The sequence below is a fragment of the Ranitomeya imitator genome, chromosome 5, assembly GCF_032444005.1.
Source record: "Ranitomeya imitator isolate aRanImi1 chromosome 5, aRanImi1.pri, whole genome shotgun sequence".
Taxonomy (NCBI): Eukaryota; Metazoa; Chordata; class Amphibia; order Anura; family Dendrobatidae; genus Ranitomeya; species Ranitomeya imitator.
The window spans coordinates 441,253,984-441,279,819 of NC_091286.1; the positions used below are offsets into that span (position 1 = coordinate 441,253,984).

Sequence of the window (25,836 nt, forward strand, 5' to 3'; positions counted from 1 at the left end):
TAACATTTTGTGAATCAAATTTAGTTGTTTTTTTTTTAAGGGATACTCTACCCAATCAATTACGGGTATAAATATTTGGACATTAATGTGTGACTTATATAAACACTTGTGTAATATTGCAGAAATGGTGTATATGGCAAGAGTAGTGAAAGTAACACCTGACACCAGAATGTCTGAGGACAGGGAAAAGAGTCAGGTACCAGACACCATTTGGGCAAGGGGAAAATCTGATATGGGTCGGCTGCCCATTCCCCCTGTCATGATAAATCAAGAGAAGTAATCACTCATCTTTGGTTAAGGCAATACCCCCTAAGTCTAGTCAAATCAATGGCCCTGAGCAGGGATATTAACGAGTATGTTAAGGCAGGGGTTCTAGTGCAGAGATATTACCCTGCAACACCCCTTTGTATCCCATTAAGAAAAAAGGACCCAAGGGTTCCCCTGACACTTACAGAATAGTTCATGACTTAAGGGCTATTAATGATGTTACAGTGAGTGTGACCTCAACTGTCCCTAATACACACACCGTACGGTCACAGATCCCCGCGATGTCAAAATGTTTCACAGTTATTGATTTGGCAAATGCATTCTTCTCTGTACCACTGCACTCTGACTGTCAGTATCTTTTGTCTTTCACTCACGAAGGTAAACAATACTGTTGGACGGTCCTCCCACAAAGGGGCAAAGAACTCCCCAACCATCTATTCAACAGCGATGGCAGGGATTCTTGAGCAGTGGCAACCACCTCATCCACAGATTGTACTATTACAGTATGTGGATGACCTCTTGCTCTGCTGCCCGGACCAGATGTCTACAGTTTCCTTGCTGTGTTTTTGGCAGAAAAGGGTTGCAGAGTCTCACGTGATTGCAAACAAAAGGTGACATTTCTAGGACATTGTATTGCTGAAGGTACAAGACACCTGACTGAAGACAGAAAACAGGCAATACAAATCTCCCTTTACCCAGGTCACACCAGCATCTACGCACTTTTCTAGGTTTGGTGACCTACTGTAGGCCTTGGATAAGGTCTGCTTCACAAATGATGCACCCACTCTATGACTGTTTGCCATCAGACCCCTACAATCTCACTCAAGAAGCAATTGATTCCTTCCACTCTCTCAAGCTGCTCATTGTGTTAGACATTCCAAACTATGATCAGCCATTTTTTATTTTGCACAGAGCAGGGTGGACATGCTACCGCAGTACTGACACTACAACATGGAAAGAAACAGAGACCACTAGCTTACTACTTAGCACAATTAGACCCCGTGATTAGAGGGTCTTCTACATGTGTACATGCTGTAAGAGCTGCTGTATTACTGAAAGGCATGTGAGATCGCACTGACTTTTTCTTTTTGACAATTTGTTCCCCACGTGACATTAATGCCATACTTGTACAAGTTCAACCAAAACACCTGCCTAAGGAAGACAGATCAGACTTGAATGTGCTCTAATACTAATTCCTGAATACGTCACCCTCAAAAGACATAATGTTCTGAGTCCAGCCACTCATCTGCCTGTGGATTCAGAAAAGGGGGAATTGGTGACAGCATTGGCAGGTGGGAAAGAGAACATGGCATGACGTTGACATGACGCACGAACATGACTGCATAGGAACTGATGAGTCAGGAGACAGTGGGTTTTACATATGTTCGTGGGAAGAAAAAACCTGTTCCTAATGCATATTTTGAGGTTTTTTATTTTTGTAGATGGCTCCAGATACCACCAGAATGGGCGACTCTACATTGGATATGCAGTAGTATCCTCACATGAGGTAATCCGAGCTGAACCACTCCCTCCTCACGTGTCGGTGCAGGAGGCAGAGTTGAAGGCACTCACTGAGGCGTGTAGAGCTGCTGCAGGTAAAGTCGCTAACAGTTACACAGATTCGAATTGTGCATGGGGAATATCCCATGATTATTTCCCTATCTGAAGAAGCAGAACGTTTCTTACATCAGCCGGTAAGCCCATTAAAAATGCAGAGCTAGTGAAACAATTAGTGGAGGCATTGACGTTATCAGTCCAGGTTGGCATCGTCAAGGTAAAAGCACACATGGACGGTGACTCTGTGGAGGAAAAGGGCAACAGAAGGACAGTCGAGGCTGCTAAAGTAGCAGCAAGGCGGCCTAGGGAGCAGTGGACGGTGGCGGGGAGTCGGCGTATTCCAGCCACACTGAGCCTAGATGTCCTGAAATCCCTCCAGCTGCCCAAACAGAGAAGGAACACTGGGAGAATGGGAGCTGAGCTGAACTCAGAAAGAGTATGGGAGAATCACGATAAATCGTATATACCAAGATCCCTGCTCCCAATCATGGCGCAAGCAACACAAGATGCCTTCTGGATCGCTCCTGCTCTCAGTTACGCAGCCGCAAAGCTCGTACAGTCATGCCTCATCTGTGCACAGCACAACCCAGGTAAAACAGTAAAAATCCCTAAGAAAGCGACACCCAGGCCTCTCTACCCGTTTCAGAGACTGCAGACTGCCTACATACAGCTACCCAAGGTAGGAGTGTGTGAAAAATATCCTAGTATGTGTAGATCTCTTCTCTGGTTGGCTGGTAGCCTATGTGGTAAAATGTGCAAATACTAAAGTGACTGCAGGCAAACTGATGAAAGAACTGATCTGCAGGTATGGTGTCCTAGAAACCATAGACAGCGATAGGGACATACACTTCACGGGAGAAATAATGAGGGAAGTCATGCAGGTCCTGGGAGTACAGCAAGCATATCATGCACCATAAAGACCACAAAGTAGTGGGAAAGTGATGAGACTAAACGGGACACTTAAACTGGAAAATCAAAGGCCATGGCAGACAAAGGAAAGAGCGGGGTAGAGTGTTTGTCTCTTGCACTCTTTTCAGTCACACACACTCCAAATAGAAACACAGGCTTGTGTCCTTTTGAAGTCCTGTTTAGTAGTTTGCCAGAGGCTGGTCTGTACTTCCCACAGGTGCTACAAAAGCAACACGGTGCTATGACAGCCCATGTCCAGGCCTTACAGAAACGACTTAATGTGGTGCATAAACATGTGTTTTCATCCATTCCAGATCCTAATGCCAGTGCAGACGTACATCAGCTGAATCCAGGTGATTGGTGGTCATACACAGACACGTGAGAAGGAGCCTAGATCCACGGTTTGACGGCCCATTCTAAAGTCCAGCTGACCACATTTGTTGTGAATTCTGTGGCAAAGCTCCCTCCTGTGGTCACAAGTGGTACTTCGGCTGATTCTCTCTGTGAGCTTCTGTTGGTGGAGGGAAGTGGTACTGCGGCTTCTGAGTTTCCTCCCTCAGGTGATCTGGTGAGGTCGTTAGGTGCTTCTCTACTTAACTCCACCTAATGCTTTGATCCTGGCTTCCTGTCAATGTTCCAGTGTTGGACTTGCTTTTCCCTGGATCATTCCTGTGGCCTGCTGCTCTGCATAGCTAAGTTCTTCTTTGCTATTTGTTTGCTATTTTTTCTGTCCAGCTTGTCTAATTTTTTGCTGGAAGCTCTGGGACGCAGAGGGTGTACCTCCGTGCCGTTAGTTCGGTACGGAGGATCTTTTTGCCCCCTTTGCGTGGTTTTCTTTAGGGTTTTGTGTAGACCGCAAAGTTACCTTTTCTGTCCTCGCTCTGTTGAGAAAGTCGGGCCTCACTTTGCTGAATCTATTTCATCTCTACGTTTGTCTTTTCATCTTAACTCACAGTCATTATATGTGGGGGGCTGCCTTTTCCTTTGGGGTATTTCTCTGAGGCAAGGTAGGCTTATTTTCTATCTTCAGGCTAGTTAGTTTCTCAGGCTGTGCCGAGTTGCATAGGCAGAGTTAGGCGCAATCCATGGCTGCCTCTAGTGTTGTTTGGAGAGGATTAGGGATTGCGGTCTGCAGAGTTCCCACGTCTCAGAGCTCGTTCTATGATTTTGGGTTATTGTCAGATCACTGTATGTGCTCTGACCGCTATGTCCATTGTGGTACTGAATTGCCTTTCATAACAGTACAGGAAGCCAAAAGTACTAATGATTCTCAATAGAGGGAAAAAAGAAGTTCTGAGACCATTTTTTTTTCTTTGCACTGTGTTTTGCCTTTTTTTTCCCCTAGACATTTGGGTGGTTCCGTACACAGGTGTAGCGATGGACATTAGAAGTCTGTCTTCATCTGTGGATCAGCTCTCGGCAAGAGTACAAAAGATTCAAGACACTATTGATCAGAAATCTATGTTAGAACCAAGAATTCCTATTCCTGATTTGTTTTTTGGAGATAGAACTAAGTTTCTGAGTTTCAAAAATAATTGTAAATTATTTCTGGCCTTGAAACCTCGCTCCTCTGGTGATCCAGTTCAGCAGGTTTTGATTGTTATTTCTTTTTTGCGCGGCGACCCTCAGGACTGGGCATTTTCTCTTGCGCCAGGAGATCCTGCATTGAGTAATATCGATGCGTTTTTCCTGGCGCTCGGATTGCTGTACGATGAACCTAATTCAGTGGATCAGGCAGAGAAAAATTTGCTGGCTCTTTGTCAGGGTCAGGATGAGATAGAGGTATATTGTCAGAAATTTAGAAAGTGGTCCGTGCTCACTCAATGGAATGAATCTGCGCTGGCAGCTATGTTCAGAAAGGGTCTCTCTGAAGCCCTTAAGGATGTCATGGTGGGATTTCCTATGCCTGCTGGTTTGAATGAGTCTATGTCTTTGGCCATTCAGATCGGTCGACGCTTGCGTGAGCGTAAATCTGTGCACCATTTGGCGGTATTACCTGAGCTTAAACCTGAGCCTATGCAGTGCGATAGGACTTTGACCAGAGTTGAACGGCAAGAACACAGACGTCTGAATGGGCTGTGTTTCTACTGTGGTGATTCCACTCATGCTATCTCTGATTGTCCTAAGCGCACTAAGCGGTTCGCTAGGTCTGCCACCATTGGTACGGTACAGTCAAAATTTCTTCTGTCTGTTACCTTGATCTGCTCTTTGTCATCGTATTCTGTCATGGCATTTGTGGATTCAGGCGCTGCCCTGAATTTGATGCACTTGGAGTATGCTAAGCGTTGTGGGTTTCTCTTAGAGCCCTTGCAGTGTCCTATTCCATTGAGAGGAATTGATGCCACGCCTTTGGCCAAGAATAAGCCTCAATACTGGACACAGCTGACCATGTGCATGGCTCCTGCACATCAGGAGGTTATTCGCTTTCTGGTGTTGCATAATCTGCATGATGTGGTCGTGTTGGGGTTGCCATGGCTACAAGCCCATAATCCAGTATTAGATTGGAAATCCATGTCGGTGTCCAGCTGGGGTTGTCAAGGGGTACATGGTGATGTTCCATTTCTGTCAATTTCGTCATCCACCCCTTCTGAGGTTCCAGAGTTCTTGTCTGATTACCGGGATGTATTTGATGAGCCCAAGTCCGATGGCCTACCTCCACATAGGGATTGTGATTGTGCTATCAATTTGATTCCTGGTAGTAAATTCCCAAAAGGTCGACTGTTTAATTTATCCGTGCCTGAGCACGCCGCTATGCGCAGTTATGTGAAGGAATCCCTGGAGAAGGGGCATATTCGCCCGTCATCGTCACCATTAGGAGCAGGGTTCTTTTTTGTAGCCAAGAAGGATGGTTCGCTGAGACCTTGTATAGATTACCGCCTTCTAAATAAGATCACGGTTAAATTTCAGTACCCCTTGCCATTGTTATCTGATTTGTTTGCTCGGAATAAAGGGGCTAGTTGGTTCACCAAGATAGATCTTCGTGGTGCGTATAATCTGGTGCGAATCAGGCGAGGAGATGAATGGAAAACTGCATTTAATACGCCCGAGGGTCATTTTGAGTATCTAGTGATGCCATTCGGACTTGCCAATGCTCCATCAGTGTTTCAGTCCTTTATGCATGACATCTTCCGAGAGTACCTGGATAAATTCCTGATTGCGTACTTGGATGACATTTTGATCTTCTCGGATGATTGGGAGTCTCATGTGAAGCAGGTCAGAACAGTTTTTCAGGTCCTGCGTGCTAATTCTTTGTTTGTGAAGGGATCAAAGTGTCTCTTTGGTGTGCAGAAGGTTTCATTTTTGGGGTTCATCTTTTCCCCTTCTACTATCGAGATGGATCCTGTTAAGGTCCAAGCCATCCATGATTGGACTCAGCCGACATCTCTGAAAAGTCTGCAAAAGTTCCTGGGCTTTGCTAATTTTTATTGTCGCTTCATCTGCAATTTTTCTAGTATTGCCAAACCATTGACCGATTTGACCAAGAAGGGTGCTGATTTGGTCAATTGGTCTTCTGCTGCTGTGGAAGCTTTGCAAGAGTTGAAGCGTCGTTTTTCTTCTGCCCCTGTGTTGTGTCAACCAGATGTTTCTCTTCCGTTCCAGGTCGAGGTTGATGCTTCTGAGATTGGAGCAGGGGCTGTTTTGTCGCAGAGAGGTTCTGATTGCTCAGTGATGAAACCATGCGCTTTTTTTTCCAGGAAGTTTTCGCCTGCTGAGCGAAATTATGATGTGGGCAACCGAGAGTTGCTGGCCATGAAGTGGGCATTTGAGGAGTGGCGTCATTGGCTTGAAGGAGCTAAGCATCGCGTGGTGGTATTGACTGATCATAAGAACTTGACTTATCTTGAGTCTGCTAAGCGGTTGAATCCTAGACAGGTTCGTTGGTCGCTGTTTTTTGCCCGTTTTGACTTTGTGATTTCGTACCTTCCGGGCTCTAAAAATGTGAAGGCGGATGCTCTGTCTAGGAGTTTTGTGCCCGACTCTCCGGGTTTGTCTGAGCCGGCGGGTATCCTCAAGGAAGGAGTAATTGTGTCTGCCATCTCCCCTGATTTGTGGCGGGTGCTGCAAAAATTTCAGGCTAATAAACCTGATCGTTGTCCAGCGGAGAGACTGTTTGTCCCTGATAAGTGGACCAATAAAGTTATCTCTGAGGTTCATTGTTGGCTGGTCATCCTGGAATCTTTGGTACCAGAGAGTTAGTGGCTAGATCCTTTTGGTGGCCGTCTCTGTCGCGGGATGTACGTACTTTTGTGCAGTCCTGTGGGATTTGTGCTCGGGCTAAGCCCTGCTGTTCTCGTGCCAGTGGGTTGCTTTTGCCCTTGCCGGTCCCGAAGAGGCCTTGGACACATATCTCTATGGATTTTATTTCTGATCTTCCCGTTTCTCAAAAGATGTCAGTCATTTGGGTGGTCTGTGATCGCTTTTCTAAGATGGTCCATTTGGTACCCTTGTCTAAATTGCCTTCCTCCTCAGATTTTGTGCCATTGTTCTTCCAGCATGTAGTTCGTTTACATGGCATTCCAGAGAATATCGTTTCTGACAGAGGTTCCCAGTTTGTTTCAAGGTTTTGGCGAGCCTTTTGTGGTAGGATGGGTATTGACTTGTCTTTTTCCTCGGCTTTCCATCCTCAGACTAATGGCCAGACCGAACGAACCAATCAGACCTTGGAAACATATCTGAGATGCTTTGTTTCTGCCGATCAGGATGACTGGGTGTCCTTTTTGCCTTTGGCTGAGTTCGCCCTTAATAATCGGGCCAGCTCGGCTACCTTGGTTTCACCATTTTTCTGCAATTCTGGGTTCCATCCTCGTTTCTCTTCAGGACAGGTTGAGTCTTCGGACTGTCCTGGTGTGGATACTGTGGTGGACAGGTTGCAGCAGATTTGGACTCATGTAGTGGACAATTTGACCTTGTCCCAGGAGAAGGCTCAACGTTTTGCTAATCGCAGACGCCGTGTGGGTCCCCGACTTCGTGTTGGGGATCTGGTTTGGTTATCTTCTCATCATATTCCTATGAAGGTTTCCTCTCCTAAGTTTAAACCTCGTTTCATTGGTCTGTATAGGATTTCTGAGGTTCTTAATCCTGTGTCTTTTCGTCTGACCCTTCCAGATTCTTTTTCCATACATAACGTATTCCATAGGTCATTGTTGCGGAGATACGTGGCACCTATGGTTCCATCTGTTGATCCTCCTGCCCCGGTTTTGGTGGAGGGGGAATTGGAGTATATTGTGGAGAAGATTTTGGATTCTCGTGTTTCTAGACGGAAACTCCAGTATCTGGTTAAATGGAAGGGTTATGCTCAGGAAGATAATTCCTGGGTTTTTGCCTCTGATGTCCATGCTCCCGATCTTGTTCGTGCCTTTCATGTGGCTCATCCTGGTCGGCCTGGGGGCTCTGGTGAGGGTTCGGTGACCCCTCCTCAAGGGGGGGTACTGTTGTGAATTCTGTGGCAAAGCTCCCTCCTGTGGTCACAAGTGGTACTTCGGCTGATTCTCTCTGTGAGCTTCTGTTGGTGGAGGGAAGTGGTACTGCGGCTTCTGAGTTTCCTCCCTCAGGTGATCTGGTGAGGTCGTTAGGTGCTTCTCTACTTAACTCCACCTAATGCTTTGATCCTGGCTTCCTGTCAATGTTCCAGTGTTGGACTTGCTTTTCCCTGGATCATTCCTGTGGCCTGCTGCTCTGCATAGCTAAGTTCTTCTTTGCTATTTGTTTGCTATTTTTTCTGTCCAGCATGTCTAATTTTTTGCTGGAAGCTCTGGGACGCAGAGGGTGTACCTCCGTGCCGTTAGTTCAGTACAGAGGGTCTTTTTGCCTCCTTTGCGTGGTTTTCTTTAGGGTTTTGTGTAGACCGCAAAGTTACCTTTTCTGTCCTCGCTCTGTTGAGGAAGTCGGGCCTCACTTTGCTGAATCTATTTCATCTCTACGTTTGTCTTTTCATCTTAACTCACAGTCATTATATGTGGGGGGCTGCCTTTTCCTTTGGGGTATTTCTCTGAGGCAAGGTAGGCTTATTTTCTATCTTCAGGCTAGTTAGTTTCTCAGGCTGTGCCGAGTTGCATAGGCAGAGTTAGGCGCAATCCACGGCTGCCTCTAGTGTTGTTTGGAGAGGATTAGGGATTGCGGTCTGCAGAGTTCCCACGTCTCAGAGCTCGTTCTATGATTTTGGGTTATTGTCAGATCACTGTATGTGCTCTGACCGCTATGTCCATTGTGGTACTGAATTGCCTTTCATAACACACATTCACCTCAGGGAAACTTGAGGGAAAGCCCACCTGGATTCATGCCAGTCACTGCAAAAAGATCTTTTCACCAGCAGAATGACTGTTGTCCTAATCACCGTGCTGGCAGTGGTAGGATGTTTGCACCTTACAGAGACACTGGATGAACAAACTTATTCAACGTCTTGCTTTTCTTATAAAAGACGCGGAAGGACAAAAACTGCTGGACTGTTGGATCTGTGCACACAGCCCAGTATCTGCAAGGACTATGCTGTACTTAGCCTTACCCCAGGACCCAAGGAAGGTATTAACACCACACTGCATGCACAAGTGAGACTTGGACTCAGATTTTCTAGGTTCCGTAAGGAACTTAATGAGACTAATACAATATAGAGACTCCTTTTTAAATCCAGCCAATTGGCTTAGTGGGATGGATTATTTTTGGTATTTTACAGACTTGTATGCAAATTTTGTTGCTTTGCTTATTGTTTTATGTAGCCGTAAAAGTGCTAATATATATATTACCTAAGCTATGGAATAATGTAGGTGTAGAAAAAAATCTAAGGCTGAACCTTCTGTAGTGTATCATAGGCCCCGTGTAGCCACTGCTGACGGGGGAGGTGAGTGTCCACACTGAGGGTGGATGGGTGAAGCAGGTAGGAAGTCCCCTTGTGGGTATTAGACCCATGAGACAGGAGCTCGTTTGTGGATATCAGATGACCCCGTGACAGAGGTTATACCAGTTACAAAAGGGGGAAATTGATATAGAAGGGTTAATAGTTTGCCTTTAAGTGCCTCTTGCCTTTAATTGTTAGAATTACTAGAATCTGTTGATGCAGTAGTCTTAGTGTCTCCGCTTCAAGGAGACCATACTTCTTATCATGTATGTTCTCTATATTCAGTCACAACATGTTATTTGGTACGTGAGAGATTAAAGGTCAGTATGACCCTTGGTGATGGTGGGGGCTACATGAATTGAGTTACATTTATTGTAAATGGTATAAAATATTGCTTCTTGCTCTATTACTTCAGATAAAAGTGACTTGCTCACAGGATATGTGTGAGGTGTCTTTTTGTCTCCAAGCGCGCTTGTAAAATGACGGGCGTAACTCCACAATTTGGTCTCACTGGTAATCTGTCAGCTGACATTTGGGTCAGAACGAAAAACAGCTACGACACACCCTAGGCTACTTGCAAGGGGATAACAAAAATACCATACAAAATATACAAAATAGGGGCAAAAACAACACTTCAATCGAAATAATGCACAACAGGGTTCAACACAGCACACCAAACAGTATTAATAAATAGAAAAAATCTAAATGTACAATTCTCAAATATGAAATTCTCTTTAAAGTATGAAAATCTCGACGCGTTTCCCTGAAATCAGTTCATCAGGAGACATACTTGTAAGCATTCAGAGAACTTATCTGAGTGAAGATTCAGGAGGATAAAGATCACACTCTAAGCCATTAATGTGCGGTGGGGAACAGTGTCCATCCGATACCACAGGTCTAGATCAGCCCTATGTTGCAGACATTGTGACCAGCTTATATAGAGTAAATACCTTCTTGTTAGTTCTAATTTCCCCACTCATTCCGGCATCAGTAGTACTTCCGGGGTCATAGTTCAGCCTTACCATATCATGTGACTCATTACTATAGTGGACACTAATGCGCCTACAAATATCCCAGCGCTTAAATTTCTCAGGTATGTAAGGCGCTAATACGCTATAAGCGTGACCATGCTCCATTTAATTTGGAACATACTGAAGGAGCACGGAGCTGTGAGCCGGTGTTAGTACTTCCGGGGTTATGAACTCCTACATGTGCGGTTCACCATTGCGTCTCACAGTGCACAATCGCACAGTATGTGAAGCGCATATTAGTGCACAGCGTACCCACCAATAAAAAAAAGAAAAAGCGCTACCAGACCAAGCCAGTGTACATGCGCAGACAATGCATTAATACTCCATTTAATTTGAGTTGTTATAAAATAGCACCGATTACACCAATGACAGGTACTTCCGGAGTTATGCACTAAGTAATCTAAAATGCGGTACACCTATGCAATTCTAAGTGCGAAATCGCACAATGTAAAGAACGCTACTCAGTGCGCAAGCGCACCCACAGGGGGACTTTTTTACATATATAAATGTGATTTGAGGAGTTACTACCAAAAAAGTATAAATCTAAAAAACAAACAGATTAAATCCTCCTGACTTTCCAGCCAAGGCCATATCAGAAAATATATATAGATGCGATCTACATCAAATAAAGATAGCAATCAGACCCCATTCGGGGCAATGGATCATGGGAATTATATCAAGTCTAGGATTTAATAGGGATCAGAGTCCGTATACCTTCTATACAAAACATCCAAATTGTAGTTGATCATTCAATCCTATTGGTTTAATGCTCGTCATACGAAAAATCCATTTAGTCTCCTTTTGGAGGATTAGACGATCCCAGTCCCCCCCTCACTCTGATGGTTTAACCACTTCTATCACAGAAAAACAGAAACAATTGAGGTCACCCCCATGCACTTCCATCACGTGATTAGAGATAGAAGTATCATGCTTATTTAGTATGTCCCCCACATGTTCACCAACTCTTCTGCGTAGCTCCCTCTTTGTTTTGCACACATAATCTTTAGGGCAGTTGCACTGAAACAGGTAAACAACCGCCTCAGTCTTACAATTGGCAAAATGCCTCATGTCATACCTAATTTTAGTGTGGGAGCTAGCAAAAGAGTTGGATCTGGAAACATACTTGCAAAACTTACACTTTCCACATTTGAAAGTGCCGGTTTGTCTATTTTCCAACCAAGTGGGGGTTTTCTTTAAAGGAGGAAAGGCACTATGGATTATTTGGTCACGAATCGACCTCCCCCTCCTGTATGTAATCAACGGGGCATCCGGGATGATATCACATATATCAGGGTCCATTTTAAGGATTCCCCAATGTTTTAAAATAGCCTTTCTTACTTCCCCAGATTTATCATCAAAGGTACCTATGATCCTCAGATCATTTCTCAAATTAAATGGAGTATTAATGCATTGTCAGCGCATGTACACTGGCTTGGTCTGGTAGCGCTTTTTCTTTCTTTTTTATTGGTGGGTACGCTGTGCACTAATATGCACTTCACATACTGTGCGATTGTGCACTGTGAGACGCAATGGTGAACCGCACATGTAGGAGTTCATAACCCCGGAAGTACTAACACCGGCTAACAGCTCCGTGCTCCTTCAGTATGTTCCAAATTAAATGGAGCATGGTCACGCTTATAGCGTATTAGCGCCTTACATATCTGAGAAATTTAAGCACTGGGATATTTGTAGGCGCATTAGTGTCCACTATAGTAATGAGTCACATGATATGGTAAGGCTGAACTATGACCCCGGAAGTACTACCGATGCCGGAACGAGCGGGGAAATTAGAACTAACAAGAAGGTATTTACTCTATATAAGCTGGTCACAATGTCTGCAACATAGGGCTGATCTAGACCTGTGGTACCGGATGGACACTGTTCCCCACCGCACATTAATGGCTTAGAGTGTGATCTTTATCCTCCTGAATCTTCACTCAGATAAGTTCTCTGAATGCTTATAAGTATGTCTCCTCATGAACTGATTTCAGGGAAATGCGTCGAGATTTTCATACTTTAAAGAGAATTTCATATTTGAGAATTGTACATTTAGATTTTTTCTATTTATTAATACTGTTTGGTGTGCTGTGTTGGGCCCTGTCGTGCATTATTTCGATTGAAGTGTTGTTTTTGCCCCTATTTTGTATATTTTGTATGGTATTTTTGTTATCCCCTTGCAAGTAGCCTAGGGTGTTACGAGGGGAAGACTACGCAGAGTGGGAGCACCATCTGCCCAGGATTCTAGGGTGCCAACCCCCACTGGCAGGTAGGGTCATTCTAGGGATTTGCTATAGGTTTCCCTAGTTTGTTGCTTATCACTCCTAATGCAACATCCAAACGTGTATTATGTTATGCACTTATATATCTGGGCAAGTGCAATAAGTTCATTAGTATCAGTTATAAGTTTATGAGTGTATGTTCTGTTGTTTGACTTTTTTCTATTTTCTTGAACGTAAGGGCCTATTAGGGCGATTTAGGGATAGCCTACGTTGAGCGGGGGCACCACTGCGCAGGATATATAGGGTGCCAACCTCCGCAGCAAGGTAGGGGACAGATAGTCGGGACCCTAGGGACCGAGAGCACCCTGTATCTTTGTCTTATATCTTTGTGTCAAGCAACTGGTACTGGTTTTAGGTTGTATGTGGTATGTGTTTTTATTATAAAGAGTATTATTAAATGTTAAGTTTTATTGGGTATATTATTCTATTCATATATGGTGTTCTTTTGCTGTGAATTTCTGTTTTTGTTGGCACCTTTATTATATGTTCTGTGATATAGAACCTAGAGTATAATACATATTTTCAGTTGTTTCACACTTTTTTGTTAAGTATATAATTCCACATGTGATAATTCATAGTTTTGATGCCTTCAGTGTGAATGTACAATTTCAGAGTCATGAAAATACAGAAATTGAATGAGAAGGTGTGTCCAAACTTTTAGTCTGTACTGTTCATGCATACTATACAGTATATGTAGGTAGGAAATTCAACTATTGCACACAATGGCCGCAGTTCATCAAGACGTGAACTTTTCATGTTGGTTTTGATGAGGGCTCAAGGCTGGAGTGCGAGGCACCTGATTCAATAAGAAGTTATTAATAATAATCTTTATTTTTTTTATATATATTGCGCTAACATATTCCGCAGCGCTTTACAGTTTGCACACATTATCATCACTGTCCCCGATGGGGCTCACAATCTAAATTCCCTATCAGTATGTCTTTGGAATGTGGGAGGAAACCGGAGTACCCGGAAAAAACCCATGGAAAAACAGGGAGAACATACAAACTCCTTGCAGATGTTGTCCAAGGTGAGATTAGAACCCAGGACTCCAGTGCTATCCACTGAGCCACCGTGCTGCCCATTAACGAATCAAGCAAGGCGCAATGTGCCATGCACATCTGTGTGCGCCTCACCACAAATCTTACTCCAGTTGGAGAATGGACTAAGAATTCTGGAGTAAGGAACGCTGCCACTCATTATAAATGTGACAAGTGCAGTCACCCCAACTCTGCCCATTTTGTCAGTGCCAGGCAAAAACGGTGTGAAAAAGTTGTAAAAATTTAAAACAGCCTTGTTGAGCAAACATTTTACAATTTTTCAAAGTTTTTATGCTAGAATTCTGGCATAAAATCATTGATGAATTGTGGCCATTATATGTTTGATCATAAAATAAGTAGACAACAAAACACATAATGATAATTTACCTTATCAAAACAAATAATGTTTAGTTGTCCGCACATATTAATCCGCTGTGCACTTAGACAAAATATGCCATTCTTCTGAAGCCTTATTTGGGAATAAAGTATACAGACTTGGACAGCTGCTGGCAGAGCTGCAGGAATGCTGCCAGTAATGATATTTAATGTCCAGAGGACAATTTCGAAAGTGGAAGCCTAAATCATAAACATGAGACTGAATTTATCAAAATCGTAAATGAAATATCTTATACCTACATCATAATTCACATAATCAGTTTATACAGCTTTATAGCTGCAAAAACACTAATGGATGATAAAATATTAAATATCATGGCTCTACCATGTATCATAATAATACTGATAGTCAATATAGTAACTGTTTTATTACTATTGTCAGAAATGATACTAGGAGAAAATTCTATGTAAACTCTGTAGTATGTCCTGAAAACAAAGACGTTTCTTTTGTTATGTTATGTATAAACTTCTTCATCTACAGCCATATAGAGAGCAACATACTATAGGATCTCGAAAAATGCACCATGAATGTAAGTAAAAATAGTGTAAACTCCGTATGTCTGGACACAAGCGATAATGTAACTGTTGGATAACTAAAACGGGAATTTTTTTTTCAGATGGAGTTTCTCCTTAATCCCTTTACCTCTGAGCGTGGTTTGCATGATAATGACAGGGCCAATTTTTTACAATACTGACCACTGTCCCTTTATTAAGAAATATCTCTGGAACACTTTAACGGATCAAGGCGATTCTGAGATTTTTATGGTGGGACATATTGTACTTCACGTTAGTGGTAACATTTCTTTGATATAACCCGAGTTTGTATAAAAAAATGGAAATTTGGTGAAAATTTTGAACATTTTGCAATTTTTAAAATTAGAATTTGTATGCCCTTAAATCAAATTAAATATGTCACACAAAATAGTTCATATATAACATTTCCCACATGTCTACTTTACATCAGAACAGCTTTGGAAACACAACTTTTTTTCATTAGGAAGTTATAAAGTTTGACCACCGATTTCTAATTTTTTACAACAAAATTTACAGAATCTTTTTTTTAGTGACCACCTCACATTTGAAGTCACTTTGAGGGGTCTATATGGCAGAAAATACCCAAAAGTTACATCATTCTAAAAACTGCACCCCTCAGAATGACCAAAACCACATTCAAGAAGTTTATTAACCCTTCAGGTGCTCCACAGGAATTGATGGAATGTGAAAGGAAAAAATGAACATTTAACTTTTTTCACGAAATGTAACTTTAGACTAATTTTATTTATTTTAACAAGGGTAAGAGGAAAAAATGAACCCCAAAATTTATAATGCAGTTCCTCCTGAACATTCCGATTTCTAATATATGGGGAAAAACCACATGGCGGAGCTCAGAAAAGAAGGAGAGCCGGAATTGAACGCAAAATTGGCCGGAATTGAGATCAGATGCCATGTCGCATTTGGAGAGCTCCTGATGTGCCTAAACAGTGGAACGCCCCCACAATTGACCCAATTTTGGAAACTAGACCCCCTAAGGAACTTATCTAGACGTGTGGTGAGAACTCTTAGCCCCAAAGTGTTTCACTAAAGTTTATAATGTAGAGTCGTGAAAATAAAAAATCATACAGCTCTGGCAAAAATTTAGAGACCACCACATCAAAACCGTGTCATGGGCAGCCCAATCTCCAGACCTGATCCCCATTGAAAACCTCTGGAATGTAACCAAGAGGATGATAGATAGTCACAAGCCATCAAACAAAGAACTGCTTACATTTTTTGCACCAGAAGCGATGTGAGACTCGTGGAAAGCATGCCAAGACGCATGAAAGCTGTGATTAAAAATCATAGTTATTCCATAAAATATTGATTTCTGAACTCTTCCTGAGTTAAAACATTAGTATTGTTGTTTCTAAATGATTATGAACTTGTTTTCTTTGCATTATTTGAGGTCTGAAAGAATTTTGACCATTTCTCCTTTCCAGAAAAAAAATCCAAAATGCATTGCTTGGAAATTCAGAGACATGTTGTCAGTAGTTTATAGAATAAAATAAAAAAATTACATTTTACTCAAAAATATACCGATAAAGAGAAAAATCAGACAAACTGAACATTTTACAGTGGTCTCTTAATTTTTGCCAGAGCTGTATTTTTTCCACAAAATATGATCTTTTAGCCCCTATTTTTTTTTCACAAGGGTACCAGGAGACATTTGACCCCAAAAATTGTCCAATTTGTCCTCGGTATGCTGATACCCCATAGGTGGGCAAAAACTACTGTTTGGGCACATGTCCGGGCTCGGAAGGGAAGTAGTGACGTTTTGAAATGCAGACTTTGATGGACTAGGAATATACTCACCCTCGGAATATACTCACCCTCGGACGCGCCCTGCTTCTTTCCGGCAGCCTTCCTTCCTAAGAATCAGCCCTTCCAGGACCTTCGGTGACGTAGCGGTGACGTCGCGGCTTGTGATTGGTCGCGCGAGCGGTCACATGGGCGGCCGCGCGACCAATCACAAGCCGCGACGTCACAGCGACGTCACCGCAAGGTCCTGGAAGGCTGATTCTAAGGAAGGAAGGTTCCCGGTTAGTACCAGGGCGCGTCAGAGGGTAAGTATGGCGATATTTTTTATTTTAATTCTTTATTTTACACTTAATTATGGATCCCAAGGCCTGAAGGAGAGTTTTCGCTCCTTCAGACCCTGGGAACCATTGGAAACCCAATGCACTGCATTGGGTTTCGAGTTTCGGCCGACCCCAACCCCGACTTTTTTATAGGATCGGCCGATTTCACTCGACCCGACTTTTGAAAAAGTTGGGTTTCGTGAAACCCGACCCGATCCTATAAAAGTAAAGGTCGCTCAACCCTACTCAAAACGTGTCCAGGTCATACCCATTCAGAACACTGGATTGTTGTATAAAACATCAACACTCCAATATAGCTGAATTTCTGGCTTCTTCAGAATCTCCATGTTTAGGACCAGGCCCCAAAACTGCATCAGTTCAACTACAGGAGACCAGTTAGAAACTGTTGAATCGGGGTTTGTGCCAAAAATTGATGAGCATGCAAATTAGATTTACCCACCATGAGGTTAACAAAATCCTCAGAGAAAAAGACTTTGAAAAAGGCTAGTTCTGTGAGGCCGGTAGTGTCAAACTTGATTCCTGATTTTGCCACAAAATGAGGAATCAGTGGCTCATAATTTTTGGGGGGCGAGGTCCATATGGGATCAGGAATGAGGGGCACTGGTTCATCTTCTGGAATGGGGAGCGCTGGTTCATCTTCTTTCCTGGGACATCTGTGTGACGGTTCAGCAGCACGAGGACGAGGAGGATGAATCAGAAAAATAAAGAATGTGGGATCCTCTCCCTTGCTATCAGTGTCGTAGGCAAGGAAAGCATATGCCTCCTCCCCTGAGTAGCAATTTTGGGATGAACGGGATAAGCTAGATAACATTTTTTTATGTATGTTGTGATTGTTTCAGTACTTTATTTAACTGTTTGTGTATGTGAGATAGTGCTTGGTGTAAACTTTTTTGTTTGAAAAGAAAAACCTGAAAGAAAAAAAAGTACAGTATATACTCGAGTATAAGCCGAGATTTTCAGCCCATTTTTTGGGCTGAAAGTCCCCCTCTCGGCTTATACTCGAGTCATACGCAGGGGTTGGCAGGGGAGGGGGAGCGGGGGCTATCTAATTATACTTACCTACTCCTGGTGCGGTCCCTGCGTGTCCCTGCTTCTTCCAGCGCTGCATATTCTTCCTGTACTGAGCGGTCACATGGTACCGCTCATTACAGTAATGAATATGCGGCTCCACCACCCATAGGGGTGAAGCCGCATATTCATTACTGTAATGAGCGGTAACGGTGACCGCTCAGTACAGGAAGAATATGCAGCGTCGGGAGAAGCAGGGACTGCACCGCGCCAGGAGCAGGTAAGTATACGGGGAGGTGGAGTGCAGTGCTGCACGATATTTACCTCTCCTCGTTCTGGTGCGGCTCCATCATCAGCGTCCTCTGGCTGTGACGCTCAGGTCAGAGGGCGCGGTGACGTAGTCAGTGCGCGCCCTCTGCTGAACGTCAGTGCTGAGGACGGAGCCGCAGCCGAACGAGGAGCAGGTAAAAGTGCCGGGGTCCTGAGCGATGGACAGATGAGTATATGATTTTTTTTTATCGCAGCCACAGCAAATGGGGCAAGTGACTGTATGGAGCATCTGCATGGGGCCATAACGTTTGTACAGCACTATAAGGGGCAGTGAATGTATGGAGCATCTGTATGGGACCATATTGTTTGTACAGCACTATAAGGGGCAGTGAATGTATGGAGCATCTATATGGGGCCATAACGATTGTACAGCACTATAAGGGGCAAGTGACTGTATGGAGCATCTTATGGGGCCATAACGATTGTGCAGCACTATAAGGGGCAGTGACTGTATGGAGCATCTGTATGGGGCCATAACGATTGTGCAGCACTATAAGGGGCAGTGAATGTATGGAGCATCTGTATGGGGCCATAACGATTGTGCAGCACTATAAGGGGCAAGTGTCTGTATGGAGCATCTTATGGGGCCCTTATTACCCTTTATGCAGGATTATATGGAGTATATTTTAATATGGAGCATTTAATGGGGCCCATCAAACTTTATTGCGCATTATATGGGGCTCCTGATTCAATATGGATATTGAAAAACACTTAACCTACTGATGTCTCAATTAATTTTACTTTTATTGGTATCTATTTTCACTTTTGACATTTACCGGTAGCTGCTGCATTTTCCACCCTAGGCTTATACTCGATTCATTAAATTTTCCCAGATTTTTGTGGCAAAATTAGGGGTCGGCTTATACTCAGGTCAGCTTATACTCGAGTATATACGGTAAGTGAAAAGAAAAGTGTAAAACAGCAGGCATGAGCTCTGATGAGTAGTGTTGAGCATTCCGATACCGCAAGTATCGAGTATCGGCCGATACTTGCGGTATCGGAATTCCGATACCGAGTTCCGATACTTTAGTGGTATCGGGAATCGGTATCGGATACATAGTGATGTGTAAAATAAAGAATTAAAATAAAAAATATTGATATATTCACCTCTCCGGCGGACCCTGGACATCACCGCTGGTAACCGGCAGGCTTCTTTGTTTAAAATGAGCGTGTTTAGGACCTGAGAATGACATCGCGGCTTCTGATTGGTCGCGTGCCGCTCATTTGACCGCCACGCGACCAATCACAAGCCGCAACGTCATTCTCAGGCACTAAACTCCTCATTCTAGGAATTTAGGACCTGCGAATGACGTCGCGGCTTCTGATTGGTCGCGTGGCGGTCACATGAGCGGCACGCGACCAATCAGAAGCCGCGACGTCATTCTCAGGTCCTAAACGCGCTCATTTTAAACAAAGAAGCCTGCCGGTTACCCGCGGTGATGTCCAGGGGCCGCCGGAGAGGTGAATATATCAATATTTTTTATTTTAATTCTTTATTTTTTACATTAATATGGATCCCAGGGCCTGAAGGACAGTTTCCTCTCCTTCAGACCCTGGGAACCATCAGGATACCTTCCGATACTTGGTGTCCCATTGACTTGTATTGGTATCGGATATCGTTATCGGCGATATCCGATACTTTTCGGGTATCGGCCGATACTATCCGATACCGATACTTTCAAGTATCGGACGGTATCGCTCAACACTACTGATGAGTGAACTGTGTCATTAATCAAAGTCGGCAGCTGCTGGATGTGCGTATGGGGGTGGAGAAAAAGAAAAGTGTTTGTGTGTGTGAGATAGTGCTTGGTGTAAACTTTTTTGTTTCAAAAGGAAAAGCTGAAAGAAGCTGAAAAAAGCAGCAACCAGGGAAAGTAAGTAAGAGAATAGAAAAGTGTAAAACAGCAGGCACGAGCTCTGAAGAGTCAGCTGTGTCACTAATAAAAGCTTGGTGGCTGCTGGATGTGCACACTGAGGTGGCGCAAAAGGAGGGTGAGTCAGAAAATTGGATAACAGCAGGCACGAGCTCTAGTGAGTGAACTGCATCACTAATCAAAGCTCAGTGACTGCTGTATGTGCGCAAGAGGCTGGCGCAAAGGGGAGTGAAAAAGAAAAGTGGAAAAGAGTGAGCACGAGTGCTGAGTGAACTGTGTCACCAAACAACGCTCAACGGCTACTGGATGTGCGCACTAGGGTGGGGCAAAGGGGGTGAAAAGTGGAAGACAGCGAGCACAAGTGCTGATCAGTGATCTGTGTCACCAATCAATGCTTGGTGGCTGCTGGATGTGCTGCTGGATGTGCACATGGTGGTGGAGGAAAGGGGGTGAAAGAAAAGTGGAAAACAGTGAGCATGAGAGTTGATCGGTGAACTGCGTTACTAATCAATGCTCGGCGGCTGCTGGATTTGCGCACGGGGTGGTGCAAAGGGGGATAGAGGGTGGTAAAAAGAGGAGGAAGGGGGATGGGGGAAGAGGGGATTGGGGTGGATGGGGAGAGATCGGGCAGGGATCAGGGATCAAAAAACTTACACTTGTTGTCTTCTTTCTTCTGTCTTGTCTTCTTTCTACTTTGTTCTTCTTTCTTCAGCAGGGATGGTGGTATCACAGGCTTATTTGGCACCACATGGCCCAGCACAGTGCAGATCCTGTAGATTGAACACTCTGCAGAAATCCTCAGCTACTGTGAGGACCTGCAGAGCAATCACAAACAAGTCATAGAGCACTCACACCGCTGCTGTGCCCTGTCATTGGTGCAATCAATGATGATATCGATCGCACCAATCAGAGCTGGCCCTGGTGATGCCTGCAATTGCCAGGAAACAGCCTAGAATCAGAGCTCTCACAGCTCTGATCCTAGGCAGGTCACATCCAGAGCACAGCTAGGTCACAGCACGGTCACACCGCGGCTGTGTCCTGTGATTGGCGCGATCGATGTAATCGTCAATCTCGCCAATCAGAGTTGGTTCAGGCAATGTCTGGCATTGCAAGACACCAGCCTAGGATCGGTGCTCCTGAAGTACCTATCGTGGGCTGGGACATCAGGTTTCAGGCAATCTGATTGCTTGAAACACTGAGAAATGAACAGCCAATCACAGTGATCTTGGTTGCGGAAGGGCGGCGACACTCCCAGGATGATGGCACCATCTATCTAGAGGTAAGATGGCGCCGGAATTTTTATGCATTCACCGCGACTTCAGTCGCAGTGTCGCAGTAAAAAATGACGTAATTTTCCGTCCACAGACAGATAGGCCCAGGTCACATGGACGAAATATTACGTCCAATGTCAGTAAGGGGTTAAAGGAGCATTTTTACGTTGTCTCTTGAACAGCAGACAACTTTAAAATTTTTTGCTTTTACTTCCTAGATTCCTTCTTGAGTGACAATTCTTGTGAGTAACTTAGCTGTAGTATTAGTATAAAGGGACAGACAGATGGCAGCCAGAATGAGGATTGTGATGCTATCCTCCCAAGAGTTATACGGCATCTGTCTGTGCCCGAAGAATTAAGTTCAGCACAAGCTCAGCCATCAGTGGCTTTTTATGGGTGAATTAATGTTATTATCGTATTGATATAGAAATAACAGGGCATTTGAACAAACACATAGCTCAGTGAGATCTGTGATTATGAGACCTGTTCTGAAAGCTACTGTAGGTGGGGACTGCTCATTTTGCAAAGTTTAAAACCATAACTTAAGGACAGTTTTAAGTGTATGAAATGTTTGACAAACATCTCTAAATCTAATGTAGTAAAACATTTTATTTTTTCATCTCTGACAGATAGCTCTAATCTCGTGGTCTGTAATGTTTTGTAATATGAACCAGATAAACCCAGTTGCACTACCCCCCTCCCCCCACTGACTACTGCAAGAGGTTAGACCAGGAGATCAATTCTGCCTGTCATATATCTCACACACTGCTTATGATTGGTCAGCAATGCATCATACAGAGAGACAAAAAAATATTACATTGCGTTCCCAGTTCAACATGAACAATTTGGTGAATTAACCTCATTAATTTTATTGTTATGGAAGGTTCTTTTGAGAATGCACATACAGTAGTGCTTTGAGAATACCTATTTCAGTCTGAAAAAAACCTTTTAGTTATTACCCGCTAGAACAATTTATTATCACAAAACTGAAAACAACTTACTCCATTTTTTTTAAAGACAATAGGTGTGTAAATCATTCCAATCAATGTAATTGCCACAAGCCCCAGTAAAAATCTGATTGCATCTCTGTGAAGTTTAAAGTTTACTGGTTTGGGGTAGAGGATAGACCTGACCAGATCACCTTTTGCTGTATTGAATCCTAAAATATAAAAAGAATGTTAACTAAAAATAGAAAATTATTTGAAGAGTTTATACATGAATAATTTTATAACTTGGTACCTAAAATACAATTTGTTGTTGCTGATTATTTGATAAGTCATTGACAAGTTGATAGGGCTAGCGGAACGCACCAAATAATAAGATCGGTAGAATAAGGTGCGTTCGCAGCCCGGGGTCCACCGTGCAGAGATGGAACCTGCTGCCAAGTAATGACGGACTATATGGCGGTACAATGTGAATGCACAAGGGTTAACTTCACCCTGTGTGAAGGAAGCGAACCCTGTTAAGTCACAGGGCCGTGGTACCGCACACAAGAGCACAAGCAAGGAGTCTCCGAGCTCAGCCCTAAGACTTGGGATCTGAGTCTGTGTAGACTACTTGCGGTCGACACGGCAACTGGGGTGTCAGCGTAACCAAAATAATAACAAAGGAATGCACAAGAGTGCGTGCGGTGCAGCACTGGCGGACGCCACTAACCACCCAGGCTTGGGTCAGGAAAGCGCTGTGAAATCGCACGACGCTGCACTGGCAGACAGCAACTAGACACTGTATTAGTGTGTAACGTGCTGTTGGATAAGTCGGGCGCTAGATTGCAATCATACACCTTCCGCGAACAGTCATCCAATAGGGAGGGTTATTTAAAGAGCGACTTTCACTCACAACACACACACGTTTACAAATGTACACTAGCGCATGGCCGTGGGGCCATGCGAGCCTTAAATAGCTGCAGCACGTTTAGGACCTTCAAAGAAGGACCAATGGAATTGCTGCAGTACCTGAGCATGTGACCCTAGATCTCCACTGAGAGATCTTGCCCTGGGCATGCTCAGTGTGCAAAGCAGAACTTAGTCCTAGTACTTACGGGACCTTCTGTGAGAAGGACCAATGGAAGTCGCTGCAGTACCTGAGCATGTGACCCTAGATCTCCACTGAGAGATCTTGCCCTTGGCATGCTCAGTGTGTGCAAAGTAGGACTTAGTCTCAGAAGCGTCCGCTCGCCAATGCCCAGCACTGGCTTCAATGGCAGAAGCTGGAAAAGCAGCAGCAACCCTATGCACAGAGTGAGACTGAGCAAGACGCTGAGACCGACATCTCCGCTGAGCAGACTCCACTGCGGCTGGAGAAGAATGGGAGACCGCAGCAGAGATGGTTCGAGATTCCCCCTGTGCAGAGGTGGGAACTCGACACCTAACATCACCCCCCCTCCTAGGGCCCCCCTCCCTGGACCTCACTATGCTCGAAGGCAGCAATGAGCTGCGGAGCTCGAATTTCTTCAGCAGGCTCCCAGGACCTGTCCTCTGAGCTATAGCCCTTCCAATCCACCAAATAGATTTTTTGCCACGTACCACCTTGCACCCCAAAATAGCGTTCACCTCGAAATCGTCCGTAGATGAACCCAATGTCCCGGCAGATGACTCGGAAAACCGGGACATGTATACGGGTTTCAAGAGGGACACATGAAAGGTGTCAGTGATACCCAGGCGTGGAGGAAGGGCCAGACGGTAGACCACAGGGTTAACCTGTTCAACGACCTTGAAGGGACCCAAGTAGCGAGGTGCAAACTTAGTGGACTCAACACGCAGCCTGATGTTACGGACGGAGAGCCACACTAAGTCGCCAGGAGCATAGGTCGGAGCGGGGCGCCGATTAGCATCGGCGAAGGACCTCATTCTCTCCTTGGAGGCCCAAATGACATCCTGAGTCCGGTCTCAAATATCCCGTGCCTCCACAGCCCAGTCTGCCACCCTGGAGTCAGCGGAAGACACGGGCATGGGCACAGGGACATGCGGATGCTGGCCGTAATTTAGGAGGAATGGAGTCTGACCGGTGGAGTCGGCTATGGCGTTGTTAAGCGCAAACTCTGCCCACGGTAGCAAGGATGCCCAGTCATCCTGCCTGGCAGAAACAAAATGTCGTAAATATGTGACCAGGGTCTGGTTGGCCCTCTCTACCAACCCATTCGTCTCCGGATGATATGCCGAAGAGAGATTCAACTTAATACTGAGTTGACGACAAAGCTCTCTTCAGAATCGAGACGCAAACTGGGGACCCCAGTCACTGACAATTTTGTCTGGCATACCGTGTAGGCGAAAGATATGCTTGATGAACAACACAGCCAGAGCCCGTGCAGACGGTAGCCGTGGAAGAGGCACCAAGTGCACCATTTTGGAAAAATAGTCGGTGATCACCCAGATAATGGTGCAGTTACGAGACTTGGGTAAGCCCACCACAAAATCCATCCCGACTATCTCCCAGGGCCTGTCCGTCACCGGCATGGGGTAAAGCAACCCAGCTGGCAGTTGCCGAGGAGACTTGTTCTTGGTGCAGGAAACACATGCCCGAACATAGTCTGCGATGTCACGAGCCATATGCGGCCACCAGTACGTCCTCGCCAAGAGCTCAGATGCCCTCTTGGTCCCAAAGTGTCCACCCACCATGGACGAGTGAGCCCAAGAGAAAACCTCCGGTTGCAAATTAGATGGAACAAAAGTCTTGCCTGGGGGCACAGACTCTAGCGAAACCGGAGCCACCGTTCTCAGGCTCTCTGAAGGGACAATAAGCCGAGGCTCCTCCTCCTATGACACTACGGAGCGAAAGAGAGCGTCGGCCAGAATGTTCTTCTCCCCAGAATGAAAATGGAGGGTGAAATGAAACCGGGAGAAGAACAAGGACCATCTGGCATGGCGAGAATTCAACCGCTGGGCTGTCTGCAGGTACACCAAATTTTTATGATCTGTGAAGACTTGGAAGGGAAAACGAGCTCCCTCCAAGAGATGTCTCCACTCCGAGAAAGCCAACTTCATGGCTAGCAACTCCCTGTCCCCGATGGAATAATTCCTCTCTGCTGGTGAGAAGGTCTTAGAAAAGAAGAAGCAAGGATGCTTCCGACCTTGAGCATCCTTTTGGAAGAGGACTGCTCCAGCACAAACAGATGAGGTATCCACCTCCATGATAAATGGCTTATCTACATCGGGGCGATGTAGGATGGGAGCGCTAGCGAAGTGTGACTTTATGGAGTTAAAGGCCTTGGAGACCTCCTCAGACCACAATTTGGGATTTGCCCCCTTCTTGGTGAGGGCAACCAAGGGAGCTACCAAAGTTGAGAAGTGCGGAATAAACTGGCGATAATAATTAATGGACCCCATAAAGCGCTGCACCGCTTTAAGAGAATGGGGTTCCTGCAAGTCCATCACAGCCTGTAGTTTGGCAGGATCCATAGCCAATCC

The 25,836-nt window shown here is 44.7% G+C and overlaps 1 protein-coding gene across 3 annotated transcripts in view; it reads right to left on the minus strand.

Moving 5' to 3' along the window:
• LOC138638124 (probable cation-transporting ATPase 13A4) overlaps positions 1 to 25,836 on the minus strand; it is a 581,505-nt gene that overhangs the window by 174,812 nt on the left and 380,857 nt on the right. For all 3 annotated transcript variants that reach the window (XM_069727152.1, XM_069727151.1, XM_069727153.1), the window contains 2 exons: positions 22,432 to 22,589; positions 14,303 to 14,491 (listed from right to left, as the gene is read on the minus strand). In XM_069727152.1, the coding sequence (XP_069583253.1) occupies positions 14,303 to 14,491; positions 22,432 to 22,589 (347 nt within the window). The remainder of the gene's footprint in view (positions 1 to 14,302; positions 14,492 to 22,431; positions 22,590 to 25,836) is intronic.